Source organism: Epinephelus fuscoguttatus, linkage group LG2 (genome assembly GCF_011397635.1).
Source record: "Epinephelus fuscoguttatus linkage group LG2, E.fuscoguttatus.final_Chr_v1".
NCBI classification, from domain to species: Eukaryota; Metazoa; Chordata; class Actinopteri; order Perciformes; family Serranidae; genus Epinephelus; species Epinephelus fuscoguttatus.
The window spans coordinates 36,163,773-36,175,907 of NC_064753.1; the positions used below are offsets into that span (position 1 = coordinate 36,163,773).

The window sequence follows — 12,135 nt, forward strand, 5'->3', positions numbered from 1 at the left end:
ACGAGGACAGCGTGGACGTATTCCAGACTACATGCATCGACTTAACGTGGATGTTTGCATGCAGCTTTCATCTTTGATCATATTTACTGTCTGATAAAAGTGTTGCAGAGGAAGTGACGCAATTTAACAGCGATTAAAATGGCTTTAAGAGGATTTAGGGGTTTTAGATAAAGCGCTTTCTGCCAAGATGCTCTCAAGCTGAACACAAACCATGCTTATTTGCTGACTATTTGTAGACCACCACTTAACTGGAAATCACTCAGCAGAGGTGAGGCAAGACCCTGTTTTAACAGGCTTATTATCCCTTCATATTATATCCATTTAAATTATATCCAGTATGAGGTTACAGACTGTGCAGGCTTTCAGAAAGCACCAGCAAAGAAGTCCATAAGCGACACTGGTTAGCAAAGACCCGTGGTTCTTGGTATCAGGACATTCCCGTCATTCTCTTTCTCCTGTTGGCTCCCTCACCGACTCATCTTTGTTGTGTGCAAGTGTGGGCCTACGTGCATTTGTATCTACAGTGCATGCGCTCTGATCTTGTGTCTTGCTTGTGTTTATTTCTCCCGAGCATGGGTCTAAAAATACCCTCGTGCCCTTGTGATGGTGATGGGTGTAACCAGCAGGATGCTGAGTCTCTATAACCCCAGAGTCAGAGGTCTCCAGATGCAATACGATTGCTCCTGAGATCCTTCACTGGTAAATAAAGCAGCAGCAGGTAGGTCAGAGAGATCTTTTTAACAAGAATTTTGGAAAGTATGAGTTTGAAAATCTTTAAAAAGTGAATTTCTGCGTGTTTACTCTGCTCTGTTTGTGGTACTGTGCTGTGGAAATCAGTAGCAAATAAGGGAGCAAAATGTCTTCTTCTTCTTCTTCTTTGGAGTTTTATGGCAACATCTGCAATATTGCATTGCTGCAACAAGCAAAATATCAAAGTATATGAATAGAAAACCTAATATTTTCTTTTTTTATTCATGTTCAAATAACAATGATTGCATTATAGTACCAAGAGGGAAGATACTTAAGATAATGATAAAAAAAAAATAGTTTAAAAAGAAACATTACCTTAAAAAAAAATTAATTTAAATTGAAGCTCAATCTTTTGAGTAGGGATGTACTACTGTTATTTGAGAAAGCACAATAATGCGATGAAAAAAGACATTTCTGTTCTTTTATTGAATTACATTGATACATTTATATATCTATAACTATTTTTTTTTTACTCATTTATTTATTTATTCATTCATTTAAAGGTCCAGAGTGTAGGATTTCGGAGGATATATTGGCAGAAATTGAATATAATATAATATGTATTTTCCCTTAGTGTATAATCACAAAAAAAATTTAAAATTTTTTTTAAAAAAAACCAAACAAAAAAAAAACAAAAAAAAAAAAACGAGTTGCTGTGTCTTCCTTAATGAAGTCCACCATGTTTCTACAGTAGCCCAGAATGGACAAACCAAACACTGGCTAGATAGTGCCATTCATTTTTGCAAATTTGGGTAAAAACCTCCTGCTCATCCAGTTTGGAAGAAAGATGAGCACACATTGCCTTATCAGAGAGAAAAGGTGAGCACAAATTAGCAGGTGCTGGGTCTGCACGTGTGTGATGGTCTGATCGCCTGGTCTGTTTGTTTCAGAGAGGAAGACACCTCTGTAGATAATTCGGCTCCTGGTTAAAACCTCCTGAACAATGAACACTGCAGGAATTCTAACCAGGAGAACCCTTCCTCACCACTTGACGCCACAAAACCCCCTAAATCTCACACGCTGGACCTTTAGTATTACGTTAAATGGCTAGGTGGTAGGGTTCAGGCAGTTGAAAGAGATAGACGAAAGGACAGTATGAGGATGAGGAAATATATTTCATCATTAATTATATGCCATTATTAAGTGAATTTGATGCTTTGAAGGCACAACAATTTCACTGAAAGGGAATTTTAGATTGGAAAACAATATATTTGCCTGATATTACATGACTTTTAGTAGAAACCGCGGCCACTTTCAGTATTCTATCCGAATTTGGGTAAAGAGACAGACAACTGTTGGTTGAACAGATACAGATGATGTTGTCTCTGTACACGTCCTCTCTAACGAATATATTTGTGTGTCCAAGTCCAACACAGGACATCCCATGGCTACTTTGTCCACATGCTTTGTGGAGGGAACCAGTTATATGAGAAGCGGAGAGGAAGAAGATGGGAATAAAGAAGTTAAAGAGGAAGAAAAAGGTAAGATGAACGATGCAATTAAAAGCAGGGAAATGTTTTAAAACCCACACTGAGCAGAGAGCACAGGGATCTGAGCGTCTGACATTTGTGTCAATCAGATAAATCAGCCGTCCAGACGCAACAAAGACCAGCCTGGGCGCCATATGTACACTACAAACCAGACAGAGAGGTGTACCATTACGTTGGACAGGACATCGTCATTGATGGGGCTCTCGACTCCTATGCAGGCATGATATGGCCAGGGGTGAGTAAAACGGCACATTTCTATCATACATCTCATCTTTGCTGCTCTCACCCTCCGGCCCATGCTGTACTTCACCTGCTCCAGTCATGCTTCATGAGCCACGGCCCAGAACAAGGACAAAAATACTTAAACCTGCCTGTAACTCAAAGTCATGTTGATCTCTCTCAGGCTCTGGCTCTCTGTCAATACCTGGAAACTCATTGCGAAGAGTTGAATCTCGTGGGCAAGGCGGTCCTGGAGATCGGCGCGGGAACAGGCCTCACGTCTGTTGTAGCGACACTCCTCGGTGAGAATTTCACATTTAAAATTTATAAGAATTTCAACTTTAGAAGAAAGAAAGGACTAGAGTACATTTATAGTACAAACAGACTAATATATCAACATCATTCTTTCTTCATTGAAGAGAGCAAAGACCAACAGGCACCTATAATCAAACTACAGCTTTTAATGGCATTTGCTAGCTCTAACGCAGCTGTAAATCATGTCAATTACTGCTTGCAGCTGCAGTCAAACTGTCATACTAGGCAGCACTTATCAAATATGAATGAAGATTCTGTAACTGCACTGCCTATTTATCACCTCAAGTGTTTTCAGGAACATATAGTGTACTGTTTAGCTGTAAAATGAGAACATGTTGGTAAAGATTCTCAGTCATCCAGGTCATGATAATCTTAAGTGCTATATCGCAGGCAACTTGAGTTTCTTGAAGACGTTTAACCTCTCATCCAAGAGGTTTCCTCAGTTCTAACGGACCGGTGCGGAGTTGCAGGGTCTAAACTCTGTGTGGACTCTTACAGAGTCGTTAAGGTCAAATGTGAGTCATTGACCCACCTGGCAATCATATGTGTCGCTAGGGTTAGATGGGTCCAAGTGTGAATGGGTGTTAAGTCATCTGGGAAGGGATCCCAAGACTGCAGTCTTACAATGCAGCACTATATATAGCACTTAAGATTACCATAACCTGGATGACTGGGAATCTTCACCAACATGTTTTCATTTTACAGCTAAACAGTACACTAAAATGTTTCTGAAAACATTTGAATCGACAAATAGGCATTGCAGTTGCCTAATTTGACAATCCAAACAACAACAGCTGCATTAGAGACTGCTCGACTCTGATTGGTTGTGTTCGTTCACATGCGGGAATGCCATTAGAAGCACTGCAAGGAAATAGAATAGGCAGAGGACTAGGATTTTTTTCTCGCAGACTGTTTGTCTCATTTAGCGCTTTGTCAATAAAGTGACAATTTTATTAAAGGTAACTTTTTGTCCTATTCGCTGAAAGATACTAACGACAGCATCAAAGGTACAAAGAGAAAAAAAATATATGTACTGCATCCATCACATGTAACAAATTAAAGAAAAAACGACAAATTCAATTCTTCATTTAAATAAGGGATTCACTGTGTTAAGAGTGTAAATCCATGATGCCCTCTGCAGAGCAGTGAGTTGGCGATGTCACCACCTCTCTAGGAGAGGGTGACTTTTTTTAATGACGCTGCAAAGCCATGATTAACCTGTGCATTGTGCTTTAGTGTATAGGGTGTATTTGGGGATCAGGTAAAGGTGGGCTGTGTGTTTGGAGTATCTTTCTCAAGCCTGACAGAGGAGAAACTATGAACTTTGTGTCCTCAGGTGCCTGGGTGACAGCCACAGACCTTCCGGATGTCCTGAACAACCTGAGAGCCAACCTGTTCAGAAACACCAGGGGGCGATGGAAATACATGCCTCAGGTAGCAGCTCTGTCCTGGGGCCAGGACCTGGAGAGCACCTACCCTTCATCTGTCTACAGGTACGACTACGTGCTGGCAGCTGATGTGGTCTACCATCACGATTTCCAGGACGAGCTGTTGGCCGTCATGAAGCATTTCTGCAAACCAGGAACGAGTTTGATCTGGGCCAACAAGGTCCGGTATGAGAGCGATCTGACCTTCACTGAGAACTTTAAAAAGGCTTTTCACACAAAACTGCTGGTCGAAGACGGAGAGATGAAGATCTTCATGGCAACGTGTAGAGAGGAGGGAGAAGGTGATCAGGAAATTCAAGATCTGCTGAAAGAGGAGGAAGAAGGAAAGGAGGAGAAGAAGAGAAAAGAACAACTTGGAGATGAAAAACACAAGGGCGATGAGCTTCACTCTGTCAGTACAGAACAAAGTAAAGGAAAAGACATTGATGTACGAGAAGAACCTCGTGTGTCAGAGCCTGAAAGAGGAGATGATAAGGAAGATAAAAACAAGCATGAGTCTGATGGAGAGGAGGAAATGGTCCATAAAGATGACGACTATAAAGAGGACAAGAAGGATGAACCAGATTTAAGTTGTAGCAGCACAGCCAACGAGGAGGACGCTCCAGGTGTGTGTGAAAATGCCCATGTATTAACACATGAACATCAAACATGTCTACTAGTTACAATCAAAGTTTCCCTCTGTTTAAAGGGCCAGTTCACCCAAATTGAGATATCTCCCGCAATAGAGGTGGCACTATTTCTTCAGTACAAAGTTCTAACAAAAACAGTCTGTGGATTATCTAGAGTAACAGGGAAACTGATTCAGGAAGAGACTTTGATGTTGAATTTTTGGCCATTATAGGTACTAAGAAAGGCCTGTCCACCCCCCACTTTGGTCCTAGCCCACTCTCCAGGATTACCTGTTGGCTTTGTATGTTTCTGCTGACCACGGATATGTTACAATTGTATGTTTTACTGAATGATGTAGTTCAGATTACATTCTTTTTTTTTTCATCAGGAGGAGAGGATTGTGAATCATGTGATACCTAGGTGAGACGGCTACCAGTGTTTGTGTGACCAGGCTGGGTCATTTTTAAAAACACGTTGGGAGATTTCTAGATGTCTTTGGTGTGACAAAAAAAGGTATTTTTCAAGTCCGGACAATTTCAGCTGCTTTTGTTGCAACAAAAGCGGGTACTTTTTAACGAGAGGTTGGGACATGTCCAGCCATGTTTGTTGCAACCAGGCTGGGTAATTTTTAAGCACACATCGGGAGATTTCTAGATGTAAGTGTTTGGACAAAATTGGGCATTTTTTAACGCAAATGTAGGACATTTTCAGCTGCTTTTGTTGCAAAAAAAGTAAGTATTATTTAATGACATGTCTGGACATGCCATTAAACTGGGTATTTTTTAACGAAAGGCCAGAACATTTCTAGTCATGTCTGTAGTGACCAAACTGGGTATTTTTTAACAAAAGGCCAGGACATTTCCAGTCATGGTTGTGGTGACCAAACTGGGTATTTTTTGACGAAAGGCCGGAACATTTCTAGTCATTTTTACGGTGACCAAACTGGGTATTTTTTAACAAAAGGCCAGGACATTTCCAGTCATGGTTGTAGTGACCAAACTGGGCATTTTTTAGCGAAAGGCTGGGACATTTCCAGTTATGGTTGAAGTGACCAAACTGGGTATTTTTTTAATGACGTTGGGACATATTCGGCTGCTTTTGTAAAAGCAGGTATTTTAAGCCAAAACATAATGTTTCTTAATCTTAAGCAAATGGTTCCTAACCAACCATGCAAACATTAACCACAGCGATGTCACAACAGAAAATTAAAAACTGAAGTGTAAAGAAAGGTAAGGTTTCAACATATCTGCTACATAGGAACTGTACAAATGTAACATATCCATGTTAGCAGAAACATACAATGCTAACATTTACTCTGGCAACTGGGTTGTTGGTCTACACTGACACATCTCAACCATAGACTTTATATACATTCTGTAATCTCAAGAGCTAGTTGATAAATTGCCATGAAACTTTGGTACAGATGGTGAATTCTCATGAGTTGACATGAACTCTAACACCACCATGAGGTTGGCATTTGTAGTTTTGAGTGAAATGTCTCATAAAAGTTGACACAGCCATTCCTGTGTTCCTCCGCACACCAAACTTATAACTGGAGTTGTCACAAACTGGCCGAGGCAACATGAGAAGGAGGGAGTCCACATCAGCTTACACTGAACTCAAAACAACAATAGAGTTGGTAGATCAGTGATGAAAGCAGGACATGAACGTGTGCCATGTGTGTTGTATTGCAAAACCATCAGACAGAGACGCACGGTGCATGCCAACTGCAGGAAGGGAGAGACAGAGTGAGCATATAGTTCGCTTATAGCCTGGAAGCCCCAGGTAAACTACATAAGGCCAACGACCCTACGTCCTCCAGCTGACATGAGGTTGGCCAGGGTAACCTCGAAGACATTGGCAGGGGCGCCTTGTGGTTTGGCAGCTTCCTCTTAAGTGAGCAAACAGCTTTGGGACTTTGATATATCTGGCGAGATCAGTGGCAGGAATAACATTTGAGACGTGAGACCTGTGGTAAAACCAAAATGTGGTGAAGCCAAAACTATAACCAGCTGTCGTCAGGGAGACCAGAGGGCAGATGCACTCCAGTATAAAGTATCTGAACTTATTAGGAAGAGAAGCAGGGACTCATTTATTCACATAGAAAATGATGTAATGTGTATCTTTTTATTGCATCACATAAAGCTACTGGCTTAACACCAGCTTGTCTTTTTAACTTGTTTGGCGTTTATGTTGTGGAACTGCGTCTTATATTTTAGTCTTTATTGCTTTTAATTCTGACTGGAAACTCACTGAAATTATTAAAGTTTAGATCCTTCCTCCCCTCACAGGACAAACAAACACAAAAACAGCTGAGCAGCAGGACAGCCCACCAGCCTGGGCTTCCATCATCAACAGACGCTTTGGTAGAGACATCTACCATTACGTAGGGCACGACATTGTCATTCAGGAGTCCATAGACTCGTACGGAGCAGTGATGTGGCCAGCAGTGAGTGCCTCTAAAAACATGAAATAAATATCATCATTACAGTTTTCTTAAACAAGCATATGAGATTCTGTTTCTATTTACAGGCGTTGGCTCTGTGCTCCTACCTGGAAAACAACAGGAATACGGTGAACCTGCAGGGAAAGGAGGTGCTGGAGCTGGGATCAGGAACTGGACTGGTAACCATTGTGGCCAGTCTGCTGGGTGAGTGGTCTTCAATTTGTTTCACACAACATGAACATGAGCACAAAATCACAGCCCATCAAACTTGGGAAAACGTCTGTAAAGTCACCGTGACATGATACTCAAACTTTGACACAAAACCCAAAGTAGATTACAGTTAGGGCTGGGAATCATTAAAAAAATATAAGACCAGTAGCAAAACCAGTACCCTTAAAGTGATACCAATACCAACAGAGTACTTAATTTAATACCCATAACGTGAATGGAGTGGTGTATAGTCATACTTTTCTCAGCGCACTGAGCTGCCGACTTTGTCAAACACACCGTGCTCGACTTCCCCACATCACAGACTGTATGGGTTGTTGCTGCTGCTGCAGGAGTGTGAGCTCCATGCCAGGGACAGTTTTGAGAGTCTGTCTAACCGCACACACACAGTGACAGGGCTAACTGTGAGCATCACAGGGCTAAAGATACCTAACTTTTTAGTGTCAGTGTGAGTTTGTTGGAGCGTTTAATAGCTCAGTGTTGGTTGTTAGACGCTGCTGCTGTGTTAGATCGAGCTAACCAAGCAGACGTTTAACTGATCATTCACTGGTGGGTTAGCTGCTCCGGTGACAGCAGCAACAGAAAGTTTGCTGACCCTTGGTGAGTTGGAATATTTTGGGATCAGACCCTGCGCAAAACGGATCAAATGCAGGTATTGTTCCACTGAAGACGTTTCGATACTACTTCGTACTGGGTTATTTTGGTCAGTACCTTGGAGGTATTTAGTACTGATACCCAGCCATAATTACAGTATCTACTAACAGAATCTAATGATTTTATAATTCATATAATGCACATCTACACACACGCACAGAGTAAAAAAAGATATAGTGACCTGCTTTTATCAGGCATAATATGACCAAAGCAAACTATTTGAACTATTGCTTGATTTTGTGTCACAAAAAAATCTACAAAATCAAAGCACCCATATGGTAACGGGCTAAAAATGCTCCTTTTACTGTTTTTACTTGGTGTCTTTGCATACAATTTTTTGTTTGTGAAATGCACATTTTTCTTATTAGACTGACATGTAGAGCTGGATGAGGGTCAGACATGGAGGGGTGGTGGGGTCAATGTTGAGCCTGAAGTGACTTAACTAGGGAGTGAAACTTGGGGTCGGGACGATGTGTTGTTTTGTTCCCGTTACAATACCTTAATCATTTTAGACAGTCAAATTAATCCAGCAAACATTAAACTTGTGTAATAAAAGGTGTTCTGTTGCAGTTATCTTTTAGTTGTCTGCACCTTTTTGTCAAAATGATGTCACCATTGTGTGGTAATGCACTTTAAAGCAGAGACTACTGAAGTCTCTTTTTGGTGTATTAAAAACCCTTGACTCCACAACTGGTTACCAAAAAACATTTGTTTATTGTCTGAAAGTCAAACCTAGGTGTCAGCCTATTTAAGATGTCTTTGGATGATCTTCCCACCAGAGTCTTAACAAAACGAGAACTGCCTAAACTGCATTTCCACTCTATAAACTCCCTAATAAAGATCACCAGTACAGTTATTTTATGGTTATTGTAGCTATGTTAATGACAGACGTCCTGTTTCTGCATCCTCAGGAGCTTCAGTCACAGCTACAGACCTACCTGACGTGTTAAGTAACCTCCAGGCCAACGTGACCAGGAACACCAGGGGGCGCTGCAGACACACACCCAAGGTGGAAATTCTGTCCTGGGGCCACAACCTGGAGCGCACCTACCCTTCATCCCTCTACAGGTACGACTATGTGTTGGCAGCTGACGTGGTCTACCATCATGACTTCCTGAACGAGCTCCTGGCCACCATGAAGCATTTCTGCACACGAGGAACGACTGTGATCTGGGCCAATAAGGTCAGGTTTGAGACTGATCTGACCTTCACTGAGAACTTTAAAAAGGCTTTTCACACGAGTCTGCTGGCCGAAGACGGAGAGATGAAGATCTTCATGGGAACGTTTCGAGGGTGAGAGACAGAAAAGATACAGAAGGATTACTGAATGGCCCCCACAGGTCAGGGGGGCCCCTTAGTCAGAGCCTCTGTTAAACGTGACTGTTAATACCACTACTTTTTGGGAAGTTAAAGGGCGAGTACCTGACACTTTTTACTTTTACCTTTGTTATTTTTTCAATATAAACAGCAGCACAGTGCATGACTGAGCCAATATAATTAGTAGAGCAACTGAAATTACTTTGACGGTGGAATAGCTCAGCTTTAACAAAACAATGCTTCACAGGTTTCCTTTGATGATATCACATATTTTGTATATTCATTTGTAAAATAACAGTGAAGACTTTTGATCTATAGTAGCAGAATGTTGTGGTGAGAGTTTAGATGGCCACTCTATCTCGAATATTAACAAAAGACTGCAGCTTTTGCAGTGATGTGGGTGCTGCGCCGGACTGTCATGGGGAAGAGGGAGCTCTGGGTAGTGACCGCAAGAATAAGATTGCGGATACAAGCGGCCAAAAGACAAGCGTTTCCTCCGTGGGGTGGCTGGGCTCAGCTTTAGAGATAGGGTAAGGAGCTCAGACATCCGGAGGGAGCTTGGAGTAGAGCCACTGCTCCTTCGTGTCGAAAGGGGTCAGTTGAGGTGGTTCAGCATCTGATCAAGATGCCTCCTGGGCGCCTCCCATTAGAGGTGTTCCGGACACATCCCACTAGTAGGAGGCCACGGGGCAGACCCAGAACATGCTGGAGGGATTACATATCTCATCTGGCCTGGGAATGCCTTGGGGTCCCCCAGGAGGAGCTAGAAGGGGCTGCTGGGGAGAGGGACATCTGGGGTGCTTTGCTTGGCCTGCTGCCCCTGCAACCCAGCCCCGGATAAGCAGGTGAAAATAGGTGGATGGATAGATGAATCATCAGAACTGAAGTGTTATGATTTACCTGGAAAGGTGCCAAACAACCACATTTCTCTGTTTAGACCTGGTATTAACATGCATTTTAGGTGATCCAATCACAAGTGGACAGCGCTAAATGCAAGAGTAGACGACCACCCAGACGCACTGTGATCTTTGGTAGTGTTACCACTAATGCACCCTGATGCGTCCCTTACAAGGACTATACCATCTGCGCACATTGTGGTGGTTGTTTTGGTGACAACGCGCTAAAACTCTATCAGGCAAGAAATGAAGGCCTTATGCACTTGTTTCTGTGCCAGTGCTGTCCCGTATGAGCACAGAGCAAAGCAGTGGCAATGAGCTGGCCAGTAGGATACACACATGCACTGATAAGCACACGCAGTTTACGACAATAAAACAAAGAGAAGCTCGGATTACAACACACACAGATGACAATAATCCACTTTATCTTTACATAGCAAATAGCTGTTTGCTCTTAATGTTGTATACAGAACCTTTACAGATAAAACAGCTCATTGTTCATTGAGAAAATCATCTGTACATTTTTTGATATAGCAAAGAATTTAGTCACAGCCCTTTCACTGCGAGTCTGCATCTGTTATGAAATGTCCTGTTTTTGTTGGCATGTGAATTGTCTTTTTTAACATTGTTTAATATAGTAAAAACAATTGAAACGACCCTTTTATCTCTTCTTTACTTGGTCATTTCTGGACAAACTCTTGCAAATCATATCTGCTCCATAATGCTGTGTGTACAAGTGACGACCAGAGCACACTTACATTCTTCCAAATCATTTTTATTCAGGGTTGTTTTCCTTGTTTGTGACTTAATTCCACGTGACCACAAAATAGTGTGACAGTAGCTCAGGTCTTTCCCACGTCATCGAGGAAGAATGGGTATAAAATAATACTAAGAGCATACAACCTTATCTCATAACATTCTGTAAAATATTGGCATTTACTAGATTTTTATGACTACAAATATAAACACTCCACATCCGGAAGAAGCATTTCTGAAGTCTTTTCCTGACACCAGCAGAGTGAGAGCAACAGATACAGAGATGTCTGTTTGGTGCCAGAAATGGACGGTACAGTCCTGTGGTGAAAGTTTAAGGCCATTTTCGGAGAGACTGTCATTGGCAACGCCTACTGTAGACAGCTGAGCCCTGAACGCAACATCTGCCTGAACCTAACCCCAAACACAGGAGAGAGGACAAAGAAGCAGGAGGAAACTGAAGATGCGAAAAGTAAAGACGATGAGCACAGATTCTGTCCAACCCAACTGACTCCAGTGAAGCCCTGTGGAAGCCCTGTGCACTGGGAGAGGCTTCTTAGGCCTCTGCAGAAAGTGCACACGAGTCACAGCTAAAAACAGAAACACAGGGTGTCTTTACCCGGGGTCATCATGGGTTGTGAACGCTGATTCGCTGTGTATGCACAACAGTCAGTCATCCTATAAAAGATTTACTCCCAGGAGGACGAAAGGCCTCAACTTGAAAGCAGCTGCGTTTACACTCTTAGGAATGCACCTTCCACATGTCAGAGGACTTAATTAGAACATAATTAGAGCCATTTTATACAGACCAGTGGTTCTCAGACTGCTTGGTCTAAAGGTGAATCTACTTCTTTCCTCTACTCATTATGTCCAATTTTATCATTATTAGCCTTCACGCATCCTTTGACAATTACACCAGCTAACATGGGGAAATCTTTCTTTGGGTAAACCGGTAATACACACCAGTACACACTGTGACAGGAAACCACACATTTCTTTTACACACACTT

General features: G+C 42.1%; 1 protein-coding gene across 1 annotated transcript; it reads left to right on the forward strand.

Annotated features, from left to right (window-relative positions):
- The first annotated feature begins 603 nt into the window (after positions 1 to 603).
- On the forward strand, positions 604 to 11,028 carry LOC125901063 (uncharacterized). Its single transcript, XM_049596437.1, has 8 exons — positions 604 to 718; positions 2,117 to 2,231; positions 2,330 to 2,475; positions 2,644 to 2,761; positions 4,111 to 4,827; positions 7,123 to 7,280; positions 7,364 to 7,481; positions 9,071 to 11,028. Exons 2-8 carry the CDS (start codon positions 2,135 to 2,137, stop codon positions 9,454 to 9,456), a joined length of 1,740 nt encoding a protein of 579 aa, XP_049452394.1. The 5' UTR covers positions 604 to 718; positions 2,117 to 2,134; the 3' UTR covers positions 9,457 to 11,028.
- Positions 11,029 to 12,135: the final 1,107 nt, after the last annotated feature.

Excerpts from the sequence above, each read along its gene's own strand:
- LOC125901063 (XM_049596437.1), top strand. The coding sequence starts at position 2,135 with ATGGCTACTTTGTCCACATGCTTTGTGGAGGGAACCAGTTATATGAGA. Across the intron at positions 2,476-2,643 it reads CAGGCATGATATGGCCAGGG|GCTCTGGCTCTCTGTCAATA; the intron begins GTGAGTAAAACG and ends GATCTCTCTCAG. Across the intron at positions 4,828-7,122 it reads CAACGAGGAGGACGCTCCAG|GACAAACAAACACAAAAACA; the intron begins GTGTGTGTGAAA and ends CTCCCCTCACAG.